The 24,838-nt window shown below is 40.1% G+C and overlaps 1 protein-coding gene across 8 annotated transcripts in view; it reads left to right on the top strand.

Moving 5' to 3' along the window:
- The window catches only part of TACC2 (transforming acidic coiled-coil containing protein 2), a 311,227-nt gene that overhangs the window by 213,521 nt on the left and 72,868 nt on the right, over window positions 1-24,838 (top strand). For all 8 annotated transcript variants that reach the window (XM_036734240.1, XM_036734243.1, XM_036734241.1 and 5 more), the window contains one exon: window positions 19,026-19,162. In XM_036734240.1, the coding sequence (XP_036590135.1) occupies window positions 19,026-19,162 (137 nt within the window). The remainder of the gene's footprint in view (window positions 1-19,025; window positions 19,163-24,838) is intronic.

Raw genomic sequence — 24,838 nt, 5'->3', positions numbered from 1 at the left:
CTAGGTGATTGAGAAGCTCCCTTTCTGTTAAAACCACATACAATTTCTGAACATTCATTCTGTGAGTGCTTCTTCTCCATTCTCCTTCCATAATCTCCTTTTCATAGGCTTAAGTGGAGAAATGGATTGGTTGCTCCCGATTCCCCTCCTGCTAGATTATAGTGACTACCTCAAGCCCTTGGAAACCCCCCTATTAGGTACATCTCTTTCCCTTTCATTCCCTGAAGAGAAAAGGTAGAGATATTTGGTTTCAGCCCACCAAATATGAAATAATTTGAAATACAAAGAAAGACAGCCATGAGAGAGTTCTACGCTCCCACGTGATTAACAGTATCAGTCAGCAGGCAACTGGACTCTCTGTTCCTCCTAATCCCTTTGCTCTCCATTGCCTGCCATTCTTTGGGCGTGTGTGCGTGCGTGTGTGTGTGTGTGTGTAGTAATAAAGGTGTTATAGGATCAGGGGTTTTTTGGGGGGAGGGGGGGAAGAGGAGGGAGATGGTGAAGGGTGGCCACTTTGCCATTTTGAAAAATGACAGTAACCAACCAAACTAGCCTTTTCCCTCTGCAGAGATGAGTTCCTCTCTCATTTCTCTTAGGTGTGATTATCAGGATGTTAGGAAGCAACCTTTCCCTCCTGTATCTGAAGCACATGCAGTTTTTAGAATTTCCTTCCTTGACCTACGCTACTGATTCCCCATGAGGCTACATGGGGTCATCCACTCATCTCTGTAACCTGCTGTAAACAGTAATAGGGTTTTAGCTGCCAGCAAAAATCTCTAGTCTAGGGCTCTGAAATCAGGCAAAGGTACAGAGGCAGAACAGAATGGAGTACAATGAAAATGAGACTGGAATTGGAGAAGTCATCTATTTTGTCCAAAGCCTGGAGCAACACTGGGCTAATAACTCCTCAGTATCTCTGAGTGTGTCTACTGGCTAATGATAGCCAACAGTGTTGTAATAATGACACATTTAAATAGTGCTTTAAGGTTTTCTTTTTTTAAATAAGCTTTGTTTGATGTCTGTTTTCAAAACCACATTTCCTCCCAGTTTCTTTCCCGTCCCCTCCCCGTAGAGCCATCCTATATGACAAATAACATTTGTTTAAAGACAAAGAAAAGAAGAAAAAGGGGGAAAAGTCAGCATGACTGATCAGTACACTGAAAAAGTCTGAAAGTATATGTAATATACAACACTTGACCTACCGCCTCTTCAAGGGGGTGAGGTGGAAGGGTCTTCTCATGTTTTGAATTTAGATTCAGGTTTACAGACGTTTTCATCTGATCCCCACAAAGAGATTTAGAAAGGTAAGGTTACTTGCCCCAGATCACACAACTATAAGCTTTCTGAAGTAGGATTCAAACTCAGGTCTTTCTGACTCCCAAGTCTGATCCCCAGTCTGCTGTTCCACACTTCCTCATGTGCTAGGGTGATACTGCTAGGCTTAGATATTGCTTCTTAGCTGTTCTCATTGGGGAGAGTAGAATCATCGACTCAGAGAACATAAGAGCTAGAAAGGACCTTAGAGATCATAGGATCAGAGATTTAGAACTGGAAAGCACTTTAGAGGTCATCCAGTCTAACTCTGAGATGTTATGGTTAGAGAGACTGAGGCCCATAGAGGTGAAATGCCTATATACATGTCAGGCAGGATTTGAACCCTGATCATCCCAATTCCACTTTCACTGTTATATCTGCTGTACCATGTTGTGAATCATGTAATCAAATGTCCTCATTTTCCCAGAGAGATAGTTACCCACCTAAGGTCACAAGTGGCCACGCCAGTGAATTGTCTGCTCCTTTGCTGTCGTAACTATATTAAGTTTTAATCCATAGAGTGTGAGAGCTATAAGGGATGTCATAGTCCTCTTTGAAATCTATAGATTTTTTGATAATTAAAAATTTAAAAGAAACTCTGAAATAGCTAAAGTGGTATGGGGGAGGGAAATAAAGGGCCAAAAAAATGATGAGGCATCTCTATTTAGGGGTGTACTCATAAATGTTTAACAACCAGGTCTCTGAAAAGTAGGAAACACTGTTAAGTTTAATCTACATTATTGACATTTTTCCATCATATTCTTAAGTCTAGACAATCGATAAAACAGTAAATCAAGCACTGATTTGTAGTATCTAAGTGTAAGTGCTCGCAGTAAAAATTTAACAATCAGCTCTTTTAAGCTGATTAGAACTGGCTCCAGCACAACCCTGCCTCCATTCCTTCTTTATAGCCTTGAAAGAAACTTCATAATAAATGATAGTTTAGTAACATGGGGACATGTCGTGAAGGAGAGAATAAAAGTGATAAGCCTCCTACATCTTTCCAAAGAGGTGAGAGACTATGGGTTTAGAATAGGGTATATACTGTTAGATTTAGTTGTGACAGCTTTGCGACACTGCTTCCCCCCACCTCCCCTTATTTTGTATTATGAGGAATAGAAAAGGGTGAGGGATAGATCCATAAATGAAGGTGATGTGAAAACAAAAAATATTAACAAACATTTACAAATGAGCAATCACAAACTTTGATCCAGGGCACCCATTTGATCAAATTAATGGAAATGGAGGGGTGGGGAGGAGAAATGGAAAAGGAAAGGATGAGATTGTCTCACTCTCCTACCACATCACACTGAACCTTCTTTCTTTCACACCTGAATTTTCTAATTTGTAATTTAATAGTCAGATTAGCCTTGGCTTTGTATTTTATTGATCCTTGTTCCTTGAGAAAAATAATTCACCTTTGTACTTAGGGATTAAGTCTGGAAATACAATATGGCCATCCTAGAATCTTTCCCAAGGTCCAGCCCTGTTCTAATACCCAATATGAATTCCTAGACTCTTGTGTGGATGATGGTGCTCTGCTACAACAGAATAGTTTGAGTTTTTTTTTTAAAGGAAAACTATGTAAAGACAAGATTGGAATAACAATTCTTTATTGATATAGTCCACAAAATAAATTACTCCATTCAATTTACTGCTTTTAAGTTAGGAGAAAATTTCAATATCACTGTTCTTAAGATCTGATTATGTAGACATTTTTCCCCCTTAAAGGACATATTTTTGCCATGTAGTTAATAATACAGAGAAAATTTTTTAAAAGGCATTAGTTGATTATGTGAAACCTAAATTTTTTTTATAAAATTAACTATAGTGAACTTGCAAGGGAGGAGAAGAATAGTGGATGTTAGAAGATTTTTAAAGCTATTTTAAATACTTTATTTTTGTTTATAATTTTCCCATTGAACAGGAATTTATATTCTTTCCCTCTTTCCTCCAATTAAACAACAGAAAAGAAAATCTGAATAACAAATATGCTTAGTCAAACAAAACAATTCCCACAATGGCCATGTCCAAAAAGCTATCTCATTATGCATTTTAAATCCATCCTTCCTCTGTCAGAAGGTGGGTAGAATGCTGGTTTTTGGTGCTCTGGAAATATAGTTTTTATTGCATTGATCAAAGTTCTAAAGTCCTTCAAAGTTATTTTTCTTTAGAATGTTGTTGGTTCTCCTGATTCTGCTCACTTCACATTGCATCAGTTCATAGAGGTCTTCCCAGTTTCCTTAAGGGATTAGTAGATAAGAAAAAAAAATAGCTTATAGTAGCAGCAAGGAAGGAAGCTTGGGAAGGGAAGAGAGAAAGGAAGTTGCATGTGGGGGTTGGTTATGATTCAAAGAACAAGGAAGTGGTTATGTATATGACCTTTTAAAAACAAATACAATAGATGGTCCCATGATTGGGCTCTCTAAGCATATTGCTGGGGCAATTAGGAAAACCACAATGGAGGCAAAGAAATTGTATACAGTAAAGAGAGAAAAGCCAGTGGCACATTGGGGCTGTGATTTAAGTTACATAGACAGACCCAAGCTTTGCTACATGGACAATTGCTTTTGAAATAATCCTTTTCATTTATGCTTGTTTTTCACCAGGTGGACTACTTGTTTCCAGTATAGCAGTGTTCTTTCTCCCCAGGTCTCCCTAGAGCCCTGCTAAAGGAGGACTCTTTAGGGTACTCCATCTCCTCCCCATGAAAAATGAGCTATGGAGGGGAAAGGTCCCCTTGCACAATCAGATTGTGTTCTGTTTTCATTCTAGAGATATTCACCATGCTGGAGAGCAGATTCTGACAATGTAGTGAGCTACATGTGCAGTCTGATTAGGAGATTCTTCTGTGGGTGGTTTCCAGCTGGGAAGCAGATGGAGGGTGGAGGCTATAGTTAATTTTCAAAACAATTCTTTTTATTGGGATCCGTATAGAGAGTTCCCATTGCCTTGGAAGAATGAAGGGTCCTCGATATAGCTATTTCTAGTCTTCCCTCTCCCCTCCCCACTCCACCCCAGAGCATTTGCAGTATGTCCAAATGCCAGAAAACCAATCTTTTCATGCTCTCTGGTTCCCATTGTGGGTCACTTTGAGCTGTGACTTTCATTCTTTTTTGTGTGTGCGTATGACCTTCGTTCTTGAAGAAGACCAATGGCAACATCACAAGGGTAATGTCTTGATTTGTGCATGAATTGGATATGAGTAGGTCAAGCTGCTTAAAGTTGTCAGGTTCTCTCTCTCCTCCAGTCATTGAAGTCCGGTAGCAAGACAAAGGTCAAGACAACTGGCGATGGGGGTCACTTTGAGAGGTAGTAGGTGTATGGCTTCTCCTTCTGGGAAGGAGATGTTAAGTATACCCATTATCTTAGGATAAAGTGAAATTGTCTTGGGAAATCCTCATGACATTATAATTGTTCACGATCAATCAAGAATTTGGGCACTAAAGGCCCGAATTGTCCTAAGTGACATGTGGGAACCTCCTGTCTCTCACGAAGGAATATCTTGTTAGGTCTTAAGGTGAATGTTAGGGATTCTCCAGAACAAGTGTCTTACAATACTTAGTGAGTTTCTGCTTTATCTCTTCCTTGCATGTTTCCTTACATTGATCCTTTTGGGGGCAAAGGAATGAAACTTACTCTGTCACCGATACTTATTATAAGATTTCTTGAGTTTTTAATCTAAATCTGGAAGCTGTGTAATTATCAACGTTGTTTTTAGATTCTTGTCAAAGCAGATTGGCTAATTCCTACACCAACTCATAGACCTATTGACTCATAAAATGTTGGTAATGAAAGGATCTGTGCTAGTGATGGAGTAGTCATTGGGGTAACTGACTCATTTCTCACATCTGTCTGTTCTCATCTCACAAGGTCTCTGAGCCCTAACTCAGTGGCTCATCAGCCTTTGCCTGGACCTTTCATATTGCAATAGTCTTCCAAGTGATCTCTCTTCTAATCTCTCCCTTCTTCAATCACTTTCCTCACACATACTAAAATCATCTTCCTCGAACAACTCACCCCCTTACTCAGAAAATCTTCAATGGCTTCTAAGATAAAGTATTGTGCAAACTGCACAGTTGGGGACATAGAATCCTCCAGAATATACCTCTAGTCTCCCTTTCCAGCCGTATTTCCCAGTGTTCTGCTACACACACACACACACACACACACACACACACACACACACACATACACTCACACTGTTTCAACCAAACTGGTCTGATAATATGGTAATAGAGTATTACCATATTAACTAATTACTACCTGTTCTACCAGTTTCCATTTTTACCCTAAAAAGTTCCTCATTCCCAGAATATACTTCCTCCCAGTTTCACTCCCACATCATTATCTTCCTTTAAAGATCCCCTCTCTTCAATGCTCAGAGCCGATACCACCTCCCTGAGGCTTTATTGATTCTCCTATTTAATAATGTTTTCTCTTCAGATGACCTCAGATTTACTCCTTGGTATATATCTCCAGGAGAAACTTAGTTCCTGAACAGCAACTGTTATTTCCACTTTTATCTTTTGTTCCCTCTGTACCAAGTGGTGTCTGACACATATTCACTAAGCATTTAGAGAAGCAGGGTGATATTGAGAACTGGCTTTGAAATCAGGAAGAACTAGATTCAAGTTCTGCTCAGACCCATATTGACTATGACTTTGGGCAAGTCACCTAACTCTTTGGTGCTCTGGGCCATTCTTTAACACTAGAAATTGCAAAGCAGATATTTGTAGAGAAAATTACTCTCTGGGAGCTTTTTCTACCGATGAAGTTACAGGTCTGGTTAAAGAAAAAAAGTCAACATGTATTTATTAAGCTCCTTCTACATACCAGGCATTGTAATAGATGCTGTGGTTACAAATAAAAAAATGAAAATAGACCTTGCCTTCAATGATTTACATTGTATTGGTAGAAAAGAAATTGGACACAGAAAATTAAATATAAAATATATACATAGATACAAATATACACACAGACTTACATATGTGTGTGTGTGTGTGTGTGTAGATAGTGATTTCCTAGAGGAAGATACTAGCAGTGTGTGTGTGTGTGTGTGTGTGTGTGTGTAGATAGTAATTTCCTAGAGTAAGATACTAGCAGTGTGTGTGTATGTGTGTGTGTGTAGATAGTAATTTCCTAGAGTAAGATGCTAGCAGTGTGTGTGTATAGATAAAAAGTAATTTCCTAGAGGAAGATACTAGCAATGTGTGTGTGTGTGTGTGTTTGTCTGTGTGTAATGAAGATGTACTTTTTAATAAATACTGGATTTAATTGAGATATAGTATGGGACAGAGATGGACGCTAGACCTGTGATTTCATTGATGTAGAATACTCTTGGGTAGGGAAACTCTCCCCAGCAATGCAGCCTGGCCACTTACTGTGGCTGGGGACAATGAGGGGCTAAGTGACTTATCCAGGATCACACAGCCACTATGTTTCAGCATCAGGACTTGGATCAAGGTCTTCTTGGCTCCAGTGTGGCCTCAAAGTAGCAAGAGCATTGAACTTGGCTTCAGAAGACCCTGGGTGGAATTGTGACACTGACATTTACTAGCTGTATCACCATGGGGAAATTGTCTAACATGGGACTATTCGTCCTTAGCAATATTTCCACTACCAACCTCAAAGGGTTATTGTGAGCAAATGTTTTGTAAATCTGAACACTTGTGAAGTGGGCAGTGCAAATATCTTCAAATGATGTCCACTGAGGGAGAACTTGTCGAGGTGCATATTTCCTCCAGCAATGCGGATCTCAACCCATCCATACTACCCACCTCTTATCCAAGTCCTTCCATAGATTCACTAAAGGTAGCCTACCTAATGGCCAGTGGGAGGGACATGGGGAAAGCTTCCTTCTATCTTCTTGATATTGTGAGCATACCAGTGGAGGATGCATGCTGTCCATCATTCATCCCTTGCTCGTGCCATGTACCCAGCCGATCTTCTTTTCTTTGATAATCTGATTATGTTAATGTCATACACAATTTTGCCTTATACTCCCTTCCAACCAGGGAGTATATTTTCAGCAATACTTTCCATACCATTTATCTGTGTCTGTCCTAAAGCGATACAAAAATAAGTAATTATCAAAGCGAGTGCATACATTTCCCTATGCAGTCCGTGGGATGCGGGAGTGGAGCATCGATTCTCCATTTCCTCAGATAAACCTAGGAAAGACTTTCTTTTTATGTTTATGACCAGTTTCTAAAGCATGAGATGAGGGAATTGGATGGAATCCTTTGTGGTCCCAGAGTCTGATTCATCTTAGGAAGAAGGCTAAGCTTCTTTATTTCATGAAGCACAGGTGAGAGTCACAGAATGACCAGTCTGGAGTCAATGATGGCCCCTCATTTGCATCTTTTCATTTTAAAACTTCAGGAAGGAGTAGTTGAAATAGGTCTCATTGAGACAGAGACACCATAAAGAGTGTCTCTGTCTCAAAATCCAACCCATACAAATAGATATCAAGAGAGAAATATGAATTCCTGAACATCTCAGCTAGGGGACACAGAGGGCTGACCCAGGAGGCAGGAAGACCTGAGTTCAAATCCACCTTCAAATAATCATAATTGTGGGGCCCTGTGTGAGTCACTTAACCTCTCTTGGCCTCATTTTCATCATATGTAAAATGAAGATAGTAATAGCATGTGCCTCCCAGGATTGTTGTGAGGATTGCATGAGATAGTATTGATAAAGTGCATTGTAAATTGTAAAGTGTTGCATGAAAGTTAGCTCCTATTAGCAAGCTATTATGATCACAAGTATGATTCTGTCTGTCTAAGTAGTTTTAGGAACTTGGTTCCAAAGTTGAAAATTTATATTCTGCAGGAATGAAAAGTTTATGTTGGAGGTTAGAAGTACATCAAACCCAGTGATAACTCAGGCCAACTCTGACTCTCAGGAAGTCAAAATTATATGCATGTACATATTTTTAAAATAAATATCTTAAAATTATAACATTCTGCAAAGTTTCGGTCTTCTAGATGATTTTTTAGGGGACTTAGGAGAAGCAAGACCAACTACATAATAGAAACTGAAAGTCAGCATTTCTTTTGTTTTGCTGATTTCGATTCCTCTCAGGGTCACTGCACTATAATTCAATGAACACTCAAGTAAAAATTATTACTTCACGTCATGGCGCCATATTCCACAGCCATTTTAATAGTGAGCATTAAATTTTGCAGGGAGGGACCTGGAGGGCCAAACATTTTCTCTTCAAGTCATACATTCTTATGCATCACTATTACAGCTGCTAGAATTTCCACATTTAACAATTCCTTATTTTTGCCCCACACTTACCCAACATGGTCAGGGAATGGGGTGTTCTGGCTAATTAAATACTCTCATTAACCAAGTCCAACATTAGTTATAGGCATTTATTGAGCACCTACTGTGTGGGGGGTGTTGTTAATGTTTTTTCATTTACGTAACACTTTGCAGTCAGTCAATAAAGCTTTTTTTTGTTGTTGTTCGGTCATTTTCAGTCATGTCCAACTCTCCGTGACCCTGTTTGGGGTTTTCTTGACAAAGACACTGGAGCGATTTGCTATTTCCTTCTCCATTTTATGGATGAGGAAAGTGAGGCAAACTGGGTTAAGTGACTTGCTTGGGGTCACACAGCTAGTAAGTGTCTGAGGCCAAATTTGAATTCCTGAAGATGAGTCTTCCTGATTTCAAACCAAGTGCACCAGGTAGCTACCCAAGTATTTACTAAGCATCTACTATTCACTGGAGAAAGAAATGGCAAACCACTCCAATATCTATGCCAAGAAAACCCCGTGGACGGTATTGGCGAGCTATGGTTCATGGGGCCGTGAAGGGTTGGACAAGATCGAATGACAATAACAACAAACGTTCTATAGCTTTCTGACCACCTTCTCTTTGATTATCTCATTGGAGCCTTAAAGAAATCTGAGAGATGCTGGCTGGGCATTACTATTCTTATTCAATGGACTGGGAAACTGATGTGGAGAAGTGGAGTCACCCGGCTAGTAATGGGCAGTAGAGTTGAGACTCCTATGCATTCTTCCCTGCCGGGTGGCCCATTACTTCTGTTCACCTTTGCGACCTTCAGCAAGCCACTTCACTTTTTTTGGCCCTCAGTTTTCCCATCTTCAAAAGGAGGGGGTTGGATGAGATGACCTCCAGGGTCCCCTCCAGCTTTAAAAGTCGATCAGTTTTCTGACTCTGTTGGGGTTCTCTGCACTCACTGTACCACAATCTTGCTACCAATTTTCCGACAAATGTAGTGTGGTGTATTGTATAGTAAGCACAAAACTACGACAGGCATAATTCAACCTTTCTTCTGTGAATCAGAACCTTGTAGTGCTGTAGGGTCATCATTACGAACATCTGTGATCATTATACTGGGGAGAAGAAAAACAAAACTTGGTGATTTGAGCTTTCTGGCTTTGGGGTTTTTCCCATCCTGACTTTCCTCCAAGGGTCTTCATGCTTACTGAATTGCAAAAAAAGAGACTCTGACAAGGACAGTGAGGTGTGAGGCCCCTCAGAGAAGGTGATCACAAGCCCTCCTTCTTTCTTTGTCTTCTCTGCTTCCTTCCCTTTCACTTTCCCCTGCTGATCAAATACAAGGTGTCCCCAAAGTCTTAGTTTGAGACTGAATAACTTAAGGCTGCGCTGACTTTGTATAGAAGCAGCCTCTAATTATTGGCCTTCTTCTGCCCCAAAAGGGGACCCTCCTAAGGGAATTAGCCCTAGATCAGCCTGTTTCCTCCGCAAATAGCTGTGACCACGAGAGCTGGTGGAAGCTGATCTGGAAGGAAGGAAAGAAGCATTTATTAAATACCTACTGTGTGCTAAGCTTTTTATAAATATTGCCTCATTTGATTCTCACAACAACCTGGGGCGGGGAGGTTGCAATTATCGTCCTTATTTTTCAGTCGAGGAGGCTGAAGCAAATAAGTTAACTGACTTACCCAGGGTCCCACACCTAGTAAGTGTGTGATGTTGAATTTCAACTCAGGTCTTTCTGACTCCAGGCCCAGCACTCTATCCATTGTGCTACCTAGCTGCCTTGGAGATAAGGGTGGAAACCCAGATTCCTGGGATCTCTGGCCAGCCCCTGTAGCTACCAGACCTAGCTATAAAGAGCTGGTAACTTGTACTAAGTCCTAGGCATTGGGGTCCAGGGCTTGTATCCAGTGAGACAGGACAAAGGCACCCCTAAATTAGGTCTCATAATCCAATGAATTGGGCCAGAGCGAAAAGATGAGGTCTGTTCAGTCTGTGGTGACAGAATCAGCATCTATAAAATCCTACAGGGAATGGAGAGAAGATAAAGAGGCCTTGACTACCCACCTCTACAGATGGCTGTGAGAAAATGCTTTGTTAACTTTAAGACCCAATAGAAGGAGCGATTATTTCCTCTTGAGGCTTGTAAACAAGCTAGGCAGCCTCCAAAGCTCTTGGAAAAAAAAGGGCTCACTGCAATTCAATTACAAATAGCTTAAATCTTGAACCAGAAGGAGTTTAATTCAAAACTATTTCTGCATTTCCTACAATTGTGCTGTAGGCATCAGTGCCTTTATTTCTTCCAGCTTAGGGACTGGTGTCATTTTGTAAATAAGCTCTCTTTAACAATGTGTGTTTAGGAGAGTGCCCAGGGACACATACTTACCGAAAAAGCTATCCCAAACTCCTGTCATTGTGGAAATGTTCTATCTTGCCTTTTCTTGCCTATTGCTCGAGCAATATGGGCCTAATTTAATTGGTAAATGCTTTGGAAATAACCAGTGTGTCCATATAGTCCAAGGTTCTGCCCTTTAAGAAAGGGCGGGGGAGGGATTTCCTCCTCTACAATCAAAGCTTCCATGGAGATTTTTTAATTCACTACCGTGCGAAAGTCAGCAGCTTTGGCCCTATGGGGACAAATGCAGATCACTCTGAGGGGCGACAAACCTTAAATCTCCAAGCAAGATGGAAGTACTAATGCTGAATTACTAGCAGCTTGGGAAAAGTAAGCCACAGATCACAGAATGGTTCACCTTAAATGGGGGTCACTCACTTTTAACAGCCTGATTAAAGTCAGATAAACTTTTTCAAGGTTTCTAGTTCCATGGTGAACATTTTTAGTTAACTCCCCTTGCTGTCTTCCACTACTAAAGTCACTCTGTGTGACCCTGTCCTATATAAACTGAATTTATGCTCTTTGGTGCTATCTACAACTTCTTGCCCTTTGGGTTTTTAAGAAATTCAGCCTTCCAATAAGTAGACCAAATCCCCCATGGTCAATATCTCTACTCTTTTGTCCATTTCTTCAGATTCTCTACTTTCTTCTGTAGGAAACTCCTTGATGTAGTAACTGTATATGTGGCTTCATGATGCTTACATCTTACTTTACTTCTGTAGCTTTTTTGCTTATGAAAGTTAATACCATCTTTTCATCTGTATCACTGAATTCTGTCAGCGGAAGAATGGAGCCACAATTTGGAAGGAGCTTGGATGATACTGACTTCAGCCTTGTATGTTTTGGTTACTCTCTTTACCAACTTATTCCTAATGTCTAGGAATGCAATAATAATTGGAAAGCAGTATAGGAGAAAGAGCACTGGACTTTTCATCCAGAAAGACCTGGGTTCAAATCTTGAATTCAACGCAGACTCATGAGAATCTTGGGTTCAATGCCCTTGCTGTCATTAGTTTTGTACCCACCCAGAAGGTAAAACTGATCCTATGATTGCCACTGTATAAGTATGTAGTCAGTCTTAGAAGAATCAAGTAATCCACTTTGTGAAGGATGCTTATGTTTCATTGTTCTCATTAGGGAAGGCACACACCTTCACTTGGTTCAGACATTGCCAGTCAATCACACCTGACATTGCTCTAAGTCTTGGGGCCGCAGAGTGATCTTGTCTCCCTGAACTCAGCCTTTATGGGGAAGTGATCAGGGAATCCAGAGGAGGCATAGGAGGCTAGAATATCATGATCGTATACAGCTTTATTAATTAGATTTTTTCTTCATGTAAGGTACACAGGATGGAATTATTGGAAGTATAGAAAGGAGGCTTTCCATTCCCTCACTATTAACCCCATTCTACCTATGGTATCCAAATTCCCTTTCTAAAATGGTGACAACTAGAAGGGTCCCATGGTATTATGTAGTTCAACATCCTCATTTTAAGGAGAAAGAAATTGAGATCCAGAGAAATGCAGTGACTTACCCAAAGGCTCACAGCACTTAGTCTTTAACCCCTGGACTGCTGTGTTTTATCCATCCAGCCAGGGTGTTGAGGTTAGTATTTTGGTGGGTTTCACCAGAGAAATATGTTTACTTGTGCTTCTCTTGGGAATGGATTCATCCTAAAATGGCTTCATGACAATCAGTTGACATTAAAGGAACAGGTAATTGTTTCAGTGCTTGATACGTTTGTTTCCTGCTAGCTACAATTCTCCTTCATAAGAATTGCCAGTGACAGCCTTTTCTACTTGTACTTGTCTGTATACAGACAAAGTATCTTAATTGTATAGGCAGTTCAGAATGAAAGGGCATCCAACTTCGTCAGACACTAGCAAGGGAGTCAGAGAACTGCTAACTAGCTTACTTACCTTGGACAAACCATTAACTTTGCCCTTCATCTGTAGAACTGACAGGTTGGACTAGACAACATCTAAGTTCCTTCTAATGCTCAATTCAATTAATCTATGATTTTAAGTTTAATTTGAAAATATATTTTGATGTTGTTGTTAAGTCATTTCAGTCTCATCTGATTCTTCATAGCCCCATTTGGGGTTTTCTTGGCAAAGATACTGAAGTAGTTTGTCATTTCCTTCTCTAGCTCATTTCACAGATGAGGAACCTGAGGCAAACAGGATTAAGTGACTTGCCCAGGATCTCACAGCTAGTAAGTGTCTGAGGCCGAATTTGAACTCAGGTCTTCCTGACTCCAATCTCAGAGCTCTATCTACTGCCCCACCTAGAGCAGCAAAATAGCAGCTACTCTTAAGGGTTTCAGTATTATTCTTATTTTGCATCAGAAACACCATATTTAATGAGATTTTGAAACATAAACTATTCCAAGGAAATCTTAGAATTATCCTTTTTATGAACTTTTTAAAAATTAGCATTTTTTGTTTTTCCATCATTCTTACTTTCCACCATATTTCTCTCTTTCCCTCATCCAGAGAGAATTATTTTTTAAAAAGACAACAACAAAAACCAAACTCTAGTTCTAGAAATATGTGCCATAGATCTTTATTATTAGTACACCCTCTTAATTAAAAACATATATCTTCTTTGATTTACCGTATTGGCGAGGGTACATTATTGACCTCTGTAACCCTGTAAGGTTTGAAAAACTATATTCATTATCTTCTTCGATACTCACAGCAACCCTGTAAGGTAGATGCCGCTTTATCCCCATTTTACAGTTGAGGAAAATTGAATCTCAGAGCAGTTAAGTGACTTGCCTTTGGACACACAGGTAATATACATCAAAGTCAGGTTTGCAGCCTAGGTTGTCCTGATTATAAGTTTGGGGCTCTATCAATGAAATGATAAATCTTGGTAAGGCTTAGTGTAGCGCCATTTTGGTTGTTATTTAGCTGTTTCAGTCATGTCTGACTCTTTATGATCCAATTTGAAATTTTCTTGGCAAAGATATTGGGATAGTTTGTCATTTCCTTCTCCCGGTGAGGATACTGAGGCAAACAGAGTGACTTGCCCAGGGTCACACCGCTAGTGTCTGAGGCTGGATTTGAATTAATGAAGATGAGTCTTTCTGACTTCAGGCCTGGCACTCTGTCCACTGTACCATCTCGCTGCCCCTCAGTGCCACGGTACACGCTTAATAAATGCCTGTTCCCTTTCCCTTCTCTATATCCACTATGATTCCCTAGCAATGACTTCCGTTATTTAGTATGCATAGGCCACTATGTGTTTTGCTAATGATACTATTCCTATTTCAGGGAAAGTTATTCTTTGTTGCATTTTGATTTGGCTCAAATCACATTCCTGAATTAGCTAATATCTATATTTATGCTTTCTAGATGCTCTTATTTTTCTTCAATAAAGTTCTGTTCTGTTAGTGGTGGCAATTCTTGTTTCCCAAAGTCAATGCCAATGAAAGTTTAGCTGCGAGGTTGACACAGCTTTGAATATAAGTGGGGGAATGGATTGTTTGCCACATGGTAGTTTTTCCCTCTTCTTTTTGTAATAGCAGCTGCCTACTATGGCATGCAGTCTGCCTCTGGAGGAAATCTCAAAACTAATGAAGTGGGATTTTTTTTTTGGAGTGTTAAATTATGCCACCTACATAGCAAATAGTCGATGCATACATTTGTAAATTGATGTCATTATAATCTGGAAAAGTTACGTGGCTCCCTGATACACAAGCAGTTCCGCCAATTTCAATCTTGGCAAATGAAATCAACCTCCTTTTGGTGCTACAAGAGAACATTGTTTTTCTAGTAGGGGAAATAAAAATGACTGTTTTCTGTGCTGTTGGGACTCACAAATGCCGCTATATTTTTATGTGCAGACTCATTGTGGGTGGAACACAGAGATTCCTGGTCTTGAAATACTTTTCGGAGGACAAGGCCATTGAATACTGAAAAACATCTCATTAAAAAAGCTGCCATCCACTTCTTCTAATTAACTTGCTCTCTGCTACCCAGAGAGTTTGCTGAAATGTGCAGGAGTTTATGCTTAGAAACAAAGCGTGAACTGAAAGAAGTCGATGCAGTGCTATTCATTGATAGTGGCGAAGTGTTTTCACCGGAAAGTCGGAGTAAACAGGCAGCAGGAACAATAGCTTGTGCCCTCCTGGCCCCTGACGGGACTCTACGCAGATATTATGATGGATGGGCACCTCGAGGACATCGTCTAGGCAGCTGCAGGAGCACAGATCTCATTGGAATTCAACAGAGACACGAAAGGGCAGCCGGCCCATAGTGCCACTTCAGTTGTCAAAAAAGAGCCAGGGTCCTTTGTACTCCGATAACGACATGCTGCTGAACCAGAGGGAGACAGAAGCAAATGCAATAGGATACACTTTCTTTGCTCACGCTTCTGCAGGTGTGGAGTGATATAAAGGCATCTAAGAAGCTAGATAAGTCCAGGAAATTGATAACTGGAGTAGTAGTTAAAATTGTAGAGGTTACCCACCCCAACATTGGGGAAATCTAAAGAGCTGTGGATTCTGTAGAAGGCAAACACTAAATGCATTAGTTGGTGGGGCATTTTCTTCAGGCGAGATGGCTTTTGCTTCCTGGCATGTCTGGTCTCCCATCGAATGGGCACGTTGGATATGGACGGCGGTAAGAAGCAATGGAGATTACAGTTTCTTAGTCCTGCAGGGAATCTCGGGAAGGAGGCAAGTTGGTTTTTTCTATCAGATCACTGTTCTAATCCGTGGTCATTGTGTGCCACAGGTCTGTAAAAATGGCGTGTGACTTAGGGACAGATATAAAGAGGAACCCCACAGGAGGGATATTGAGTCTAAATGTGTAAAACCTGTTTTCTCTTTGGGTCTCAATGTTATAACTACTTTGTATTTTTTTTCCTATAGGTAAAAAAAGTTAAAAAATTTTCCACTGCCTTGACTGAGTTCATAGAATTGTACGATCATAGATCTGGATCTAGAGCTAGTTCAACGTCATTATTTCCAGATGGGGAAACTGAGGGCAGGGGAAGTGAAGTGAGTTTCCCAGTCACTTACGTAGAAGGTATAAGTGACGGGATTTGAACTTAGTGTCCCTGACTCCAGAATCAGGCCTTTTTACATTGCACCACCCTCCCTCAAAGTACTACAACAAATAGAATACAACAAATATCTATTAAGCATCTATTATTAGCGCCTGTGCCAAGTGCTGAGCAAAAACAAAGCCTAGATAAAACTTGTTCCTTACCCCCAAGGAGTTTATAATCTGCAAAGTCTGGTCCGTGGGTATTCTGTGTGTTCTGTAGGCTGGTTTCTTTTGGTATTGATATGTTTATAAAAAGATATCATCTCTCCTTTTGTTTCTGGTGTGAATTAAGGGTTCACTTGTGCATTTTTAAAAAACTGCCATTTCCTCATTGGTATTTCCTTCTTCCCATTCCTATTCTGAAGTGTTTTGTTTTATTTTATTACGTTTAATGGTGGTAACTAGAAAACATTGTAGAAGGGAGAGGGGAGTAGAGAACTCCTTTGCCCTGCTAAATTGGTCGATAAACTCAATGTGTTAGGACTCGTTACTTTCCATTGGCACTTGGTCACATGGATTCTGCCTTAAAAATGTTAATTTCTCCATCTCAATCCTTCCTTTATTGCTCTGGCTGGTAATCATGGAAATTGTTAGGAGCACAGAATTTTGACATCTGAGGAGCAGAAATCTAAAGAATCAAAGCTTGTTCACTATTGGCATTAGAATCAGGTCAGATCATCCAAACAACAAATATTGATTGACTACCACTTGTGGTTAAGATGTTCCAGGTGATGTAAAGAAATATTAGGGGCCATTCCTGTCTTCCTGATACAGTCTTACCAGGGAGACAAGACACAGAAAATAATACTTCAAGGTATTACGAGTTTGTCAAAACAATATGGAATTGGACTTGGTGGCCTCATAAGACTGCTTCTAGCTTCAGTTCCTGTGATCCTGTGACATTGGACTTGAGCTTTGGCCTCGAGGGACAGACGGGCCTAACTAGGTTTTTGCTGTAGACTGGGTTTGGGCAACCTAGTTGAGTACAGAAGATAATGAAAGGGGAGACATGAAAGCTGATGTTAGTACTTGAATCTCTTGCTGCCATAATGGTTGACCTGTGACATATCATTTAACACAGGGCCAAGCACTATTAAGAACTTCATAAATGCTTTTTTGTTGATGTAAATGACTTGGGGGATTCATTCTCATAGATTAAGTAATATAGACAATGAACCAGAATGTTGGGTGAAAATGCTTTGTACAGCATTGGGAATTCCACTAGGGAAGGATTGTGCACGAAGTACTTTTTGCATTTTATTCTCCTTTAACCAAGGGCAGCACTCTTAATGCTCTTCAGTAAAATAGTTACTCTTTTCATTTCAAAGTGTAGCCACCTTGGACATGCACATGCAATGGTTTTGTGTTTGAGTGGAAACCTACTTTGACAGTGAAATTCCTTGTGAGCATTTTGACCACACCTTTCTGCCTTATGTGCTTTGAATTTGCAACCATGTGGGTCTTCTTATAATATGGAAACCTCTTGGTCTTACATTATGCTTAAACCCTAGAAGAAATGCTCCCCACAACACACACACACACACACATACAAATCCTCTTATTCTTTCTGTGTCAGTTTCTATTACTCTATTCCAAGAAATGTTCCTAATGTTCATAAAAAAGACTACATTGTATTTGCTTTCCATGCAAAGCTGGGAAACACATCTCAAGTAGAATTGAGTTGAAAGTGGGTATTCGTTGAAGAACAGGGCTATGTAAAACCTGAAATGATGATATTCTCCCTTAAGAAGCATGCTGCAAAATGAATTTATTAATTTTTACCCTATATCCAGCCTGATTGGAAACTGAGAAACTTATCTAAAGGTGAATCAGTCAAGCAACAAACATTTATTAAGCTCCAGTTATTTATCAGATTCTGTACTAGAAACAGGGGTATGAAGAAAATAAATCAAACCATCCCTCTCCTCGAAGAGCTAACATTTTATTACTCAGGTCGCCTCTTAATTGATCTCCCCACCTCACTTCAGGTCTTTCCCCCTTGCAATCTGTCACAGGATCATAGGAACTAAAGCTAGAATGAATGATTTTCTTAAACCACAGTTCTGACTCTGACCCTGCCTCTGCCCTATGCTCATCTACCTCCCCATTCACTCAATAAATTCTAGTGACTGCTTTTCATCTCTAAGATCAAATACAAAATCCTTTGTTTGGCATTTAAAGCCCTTCACCACCTGACTCTAACTTGTCTTTTTGGTGTTTTTACGTTCACATTTCATACACACTATGATCCACCCACCTTCATACACACTATGATCCACTCAAACTGGTCTTCTCCTGTTCTTCATATGTGGTCCTCCATGTTTCTTCTCTGTGCTGTCCCATAATGCCCAATATTCTCACCTCCTCCTCTTAGAAAGGTTAATTTTCCTCAAGGCTCAGCTGAGATGCCACCTTCTACATGAAACCTTTCCTGATCCCCCCAACGTCCCCCTCCACCCACCTTGTAATAGCAGCTGGTGCCTTCCCCCCAAATTATGTTGTATCTGTTTTTAAACATACCTGTATACGTTGTTACACACATACACACAAGCTACTGACCGTTTTACTTCTTTCTTTGATTTCCCATCCCTTAGCACAGTGGCACATTTTGTTGTTGTTTAGTTGTTTTTTTCAGTCATGTCTCACTCTTTATGACCCCATTTGGGGTTTTCCTGTCAGATACTGGAAGGTTTGGCATTTCCTTTTCTAGCTCATTTCACAGATGGGGAAACTGAGTCAAAGTCAAATGACTTGCCCAGGGTCACACAGCTAGTACGTGTCTGAGGCCAGATTTGAACTCAGGAAGATGAGCCTTCCTGGCTCCCAGCACTCTATGTGCTCTGCCATCTAGTTGGCCCAGTGGCACTTGGTGGGTGTTTAATAAATGCTTGTTAATTGATCTGTTTTGTTGGATAGCTCTATTATTTACTGTAGTTGCTGTGCAACTCTCTCATCTGAACCAGTTACGAAAATCAACTCATTTTCTCTGTTTTGGTCAGGAGTTCCGACTCTGAAGAAGCATTTGAGACTCCGGAATCAACAACTCCTGTCAAAGCCCCTCCAGCCCCACCACCTCCACCTCCAGAAATCATCACAGAGCAAGAAATCAGGCCACAGCCACCCCCAGAAGACCCAGGTAATGAAAATGATGGATGGTTAGGACTGCTCAGGAGGGGGAGGGCCTTTAGGGAGTCAGCCATGTGATTGTTAATTCCAAAAAGAAAGGATTCCAATATTACACTTGGGAACTTGGCTAGAATTGAACACCAAACCCCAGGAGTCCATTTATATCCTTAGGAGGGAATGAAATGTAACCTGAGCTTTTTTTGCAATGTGGACCATGGAATCGGCCTCTTTTTTTTTGTTTAGGGATACGTGTGAGGAGAGTTTGAGCTTCATGCATTTTTAATACAATTAAGTGCACAGCCAGTTAAAACATCAAATGAGTTGATTCAAAACATTGACTTTGCCCATTTGTAGAGGCCTTAGAAAATTCTAGTGAAATCACCCATTGAACTGAGGGTGTAGAGAAAGGCATTTGGAGATTAAAGATAAGAGAAGGTAATATAGTGCCGAAATGGGCTCAGAAAGAACACTAAGGAGAGTAATATCCCAGTGTGGTCCTTGTTAACTGACTAACCTCCTAATTTCTGTTGTGTTTCTGACTTCCTCTCTCATTCTTTCCCATTCACTCTCTTCTAATGATGTGTTAAAATATGACCAGAGGTGTGTTAACTCGAGATGTTGATGCCACTTGCCCTGAACATCCGTCCCACGACCTACCGCTGGTTGTCTGAAATCTGTGTCCTTGTATCTGAATTTCTCTTGCAAGCAGGAATTTTGATTGTATATCTGGCATACTCAGAAGACTATTTACTTGCGGAAGTTGAAGGAGGAAGGAAATGCCGAAAGTGAGCACATCATACTGATTTAGGAAAATGTTGAACCCCAGAATAAAATTGGATCTTCACCTAGGTGTTGGTTTTGCAAAAGAGATGTAGTTCCATTCTGGATTCGTAGGTCTAAGCAAGCCGTTGTTTTAAAAGCAATCGATAGCAGGCAGTGCTTTGTTCTTGAGCAAATATACTTCCCTGGGCTCATGGGTAAGGGGGGAAAATCAAGGGAAACCCACTGCCTTTGCTAGTGTCAAAAAAATGCCTCAAGGAGTGTTAGAAATTGACAAATGCAATTTTAATACTCTTGCCAGCAGGTTCTCTTCAGTGGTGTCAATCAGTCAACAGCAGCATCCAGACACACTTAGCAAATTTGAGATCTTGTTCTCAAAAGGAGGGTAATTTCTTTTTATTTATTTGATTTTGAAGTGGAAGGAAATCTATAGGGATTCTTCTATTCCTTTCCCCCCCCCATTTTTTAACAGATCTACTTTTGTTACTTTCCATCAGTAATAAAGTTCATGGGGAAAAAGCTGAATGGCACTTAATTAATATGAATTTTTTTTTTAAAAAAACCATTTAACACTTACCTTTTCATAGAAAATTACTGTGTGCCAAGTATTTTATAGTCAAAAGTGGAATTAAAATGAAAGGATTATTTTTTGAGTTTATAAATTTTGCTCATGAAAATGCATGGTATAATTCAGAAAAGGATTAGGAGGAAGGCTGTAGCATATTGAGCTTCTCATATATGTTTCACCTCAACAGAAAAATCTAAATCCCACAGAAATATACACGTGCATGTGAATGTGATATTTTTAGTCAAATATCAGCTACATTTTGTAGAGGATTTAGGGAGTTGCAGAGCTAATGATTCAGTAGAGTGTTAGAGATCATCTGATAACAACCCCTTAATTTGCAGATGTGGAAACTGAGGCCTAGGGAAATGAAAGGCCCTGGTCCAGCATCACTTAAGATACTGGCAGAGTTGTGACCCAAACCCAGCTTGTCCAACTCTCCGGTGCTCAGGGGTCTTTCCACTGCTCCAGTCTCACTATTTGTCTTTTTCCTTTTTTTTGGTAAATTTTTAAATTTAAAACAAATACAAAATAAGAAAAGGAAAAAAACCCATTGCTATGTGCACAGCAGAACGTGAGAGGATTCAAAATATAAAGCAATAAATTTCCATTTCAAGAAAGCCTATATGATAAACACTACACGTTATGTTCAGAGGTTTCCATCTTTGTTTCCTTGTAGGTTTTATTTTGTTCTCTACTGTGCACTGTTTACTTTGTTCTTTTTTCCACCTTCCTCTTCCCTTCTCCCCCAAGAAAGGTACCATTAAGCACAGAAATACACACACACACATATACATATATAAATGTGTATACACATATGTACATACACACATATACATACAAACATATATAAACATATATACACATATACAATTACATAGAAATCTATAATCATACAGGTATATACTCATATACATTCATATGCCATCTAACAGCTAGGTAGCACAGTCCATAGAGTGCTAGGCCTGGAATCAAAAAAATCTGAGTTCAAATCCTGCATGAGGATTCTATCAGATGTGGAAACTGAGGCCCAGGCAAGTGACATGGTTTGACACAAGGAGTTAGTGACAGAGGAGGAGATAGCCAGATCTCTCAACTCACAGATTAGTTGCCTTTCCACTCTGAAGTACAGACCTGTATCTGTTAGAAAATTGCCTTTTCATGATATGGAAAACTTGATGTAGGAGATGGAAGCCAACATGAGTTATTAGAAAGCATTGCAAAGCAGCTCTCTATTTGGCTGGTTGGCTAAAGAAAAGGGGGCGCTTTTCGTGGAGAACTATGTCAATGGAGGGTCAGGAAAGGAAAATCTTATCATTTACTTTTTTAAACTATCCAAGTCTCTGTTGAATCTTACTGAAAGAGCAGTTTTACACAAAAGCCAGAGGGCTCTACCCAGAAAACTTAAGTTTTCTATCAAAGGTCTATCAAACAATCACCTTTAACATAAGTTGAGCCAACATACTGTACATGCATTTCCTGGGACAGTTTCTATGATTCAGAAGATTCAGGATCCGTTCCTCGTTAGTTGGTTATCCTTGGACTAGTCATAGTTTGCTTCAGAGCCTTGGTTTCTTCATCTGCCAAATGCAGGGATTGGATTAGATCTTCATGATTGGTTCTAGCTCCAAGAGCCTTTGAATCTCTGCAATCAGTTCTTTGATACGATTGCTCTAGAGCAGAGACTCTGAACGATTTTTGGTATCCTGACTGGTGAAGCCTATGTTCCCCTTCTCAGAAGCCTGCTTGTTTCCTACATTCATAACTGAAATAAGTGATAAAAATCAAGCTGTATTTTTTTCACATTCATGTTTACAGGACTCCCCCCCCCAAAATCTTTCTGTGAACCCCTTGGGGATCCATATATCCCAGGTTAAGGGTCTCTGCTATAGAGAAAGGACAAGGCCATGTGCCAAGCTCAGTTAGGAGTTGATTAAATAAATTAGAATAATACAAATGCCTTACATCTGTATGATGCTGTACAGTTTTATAAATGCTTTTGCAGATGTTACTTCATTTTAAAATGATAATAGCCCAGGGCATTGGTATTATTATGCGGCTCTACAGATGAAGGAAACTGAATCTCCAAGAGATAAGGTGATTTGTCAGAGGCCACACAATTATTAAATGGTAATCTAGAACTTAAAGTCAGGTTTCCCATCTTGTCCCTTGCTTTTCTCCATATACCAGGTTAGTTCCATCAAGCAATTTCAATGTGGCCAGAGCGAAGGTCAAGGTATCCTTTGAAAACCAGGGACCTCGCCAATAAAACAGTGGTTAGTGAAGCAAAAAAGTTGCAAGGTGAGGAGCAAACATATTGTCATAGGTGAAAAGATGATTGAGGCCAAGGCAGAAAGGATGACTTATTCAGATGGTCTCATTATGCCACATGATCTCATTTTTGGCAAGCAGACGCCAACTGTGAGCTAGTCAAGATAAGCCTTCTTAATCTTGTCGCACTCAGATTATGTCTAGTAACTGTCAGGCTGTTAACCTCATCCATGCCAGGACCTTGCCAACCACAAATGCTCACTAAGCTCGAAATGGGAGGGAGGACAAAGCCTGTGATTATAAAGATAATAGAAAATTCCATTCCTAAACAGGCTTGACACTTATCAATAGACATACCTTGTATTTCTTCCTAGAATTGAGTTAATATTCTTTTTGTAGTTAAATTTGGAAGCCGTAGGGTTGGTCAGATCCTAGGGCCCCAGATGACAGCTTTAGGAATGATATGTTAATCACAACAAGCACAATATTTTTTTAGCCAGAAACCTATTTGTTACTGTGGATTTAGAGTGCCCTGAGAAAGGTTTCTGCTTGCTCTCAATCCCAGCAGCTCTGTCCAGAATCATGTTAACAGGGGACATAACTCAGATTTCCAGCTTTGTATATAATTACATGGCAAGATTTCAAGTGGTTAACATTTTAGCAATGCAAGATCCTTTCCACTTGGCCCCTTGGTTTGTTGATGAAGCATCCTAAGACAAGGGGATGTCATCTTAGGAGTGGTACCTCGTGAAGGGAAGGAACACGGGGTGGAGGTGGTGTTGACTATTTTTAAAGGAAGTTTTCAGAATCTGATGACTTGGGTTTGAATCCTGGTCTTTTACTTAGTTTCTGTGGAACAAATCATGTAACCTCTCTGGGACACATGTAAAATGAGATGGACTAGGTGATCTTTCAGTTCTCAACCCTATGATTCTGTGTTATCTTGATGATTAAATCATGGGCTCAAATTACAAGGTGCTGAAAGTGATTTAAGCAAGATATTAATAGGACTAGAGAGCTTTATTGAGTGAATGATGGACAAACAACATCCAGTGGAAATGAGCATCCCCGCACAGTCTATTTTCACTGGGCTCACTGCCTTCTGAGATCCATTGTAGATACCACCAAAAGCCAATGTGCCCAGAACAGTGCAGACCACTGCACTCAGAAGTGAAATCTCATGACCTTTCCTGGGACACTCTTTTGTAATACACCTTAGTGGGGAGGCTGAGGAATAGGAGAAAATGGCAATAAAAGCATCCTACCTCAAACTCCTTACTCGCTGTAGGACCCTGAGCAAATCCCTAAGCCTCTGTCATCCTCAATTGCCCCATCTGTAAAATGGGGATAGTAATAGCAGCTATTTCATAGGGTTGTAATGGGAATCAAATTATATATATGTGTGTGTGTGTGTGTGTGTGTGCGTGCACGCATGTGTGTATATATATGTATATATGTGTGTGTATTTATATATATGTATGTGTATTTATATGTATGTATATATGTATGTATATATATGTGTGTGTATTCATATATATATATATATATATATATGTTTGCAAACTTTAAGCACTCTATAGATATTAGCACTACATAGATATTATATTTAGGAAAGATTGAGGATCCGTAGTAAATCTGCCCCACTTGGGCTCTGACCTTGTCCATGGGCTACTAATCTGTTATACTTACACCCACCCCCCCCAACCCCCCACCCCTCACAGGTACTATAGACATGGATCTTATAAGGATAGGAGTTTGCCTGGGTTCTGAAAGATGGAGACAGATTTAGGGTGAGGTAAAGCCAGGTAGAAGCACTTTATTAGCTTAATGAGTCTGCATGCTGATCAAAAATGGAGATGACTTCCATTTATACAACATGATTGTCCCCTACCCTTCCACCTGTGTGATCAGGCCTGACTCCTTCCGATGATTCAGAAGATGCTTTCAACAGCAGAGGGATGACAGTTTCATGAGTTACTATGGCCCAAAATCCATCATGTGGTATTTTAACCTTCCTATGATGAACCTCTTGGCACTGTCTTCCTTATGACCCATAATAGATCTTATGAC

Source organism: Trichosurus vulpecula, chromosome 8 (assembly GCF_011100635.1).
Source record: "Trichosurus vulpecula isolate mTriVul1 chromosome 8, mTriVul1.pri, whole genome shotgun sequence".
NCBI classification, from domain to species: domain Eukaryota; kingdom Metazoa; phylum Chordata; class Mammalia; order Diprotodontia; family Phalangeridae; genus Trichosurus; species Trichosurus vulpecula.
The sequence above is the reverse complement of the archived record's forward strand: the minus strand, read 5'-3'. Positions and strand labels throughout refer to the sequence as shown.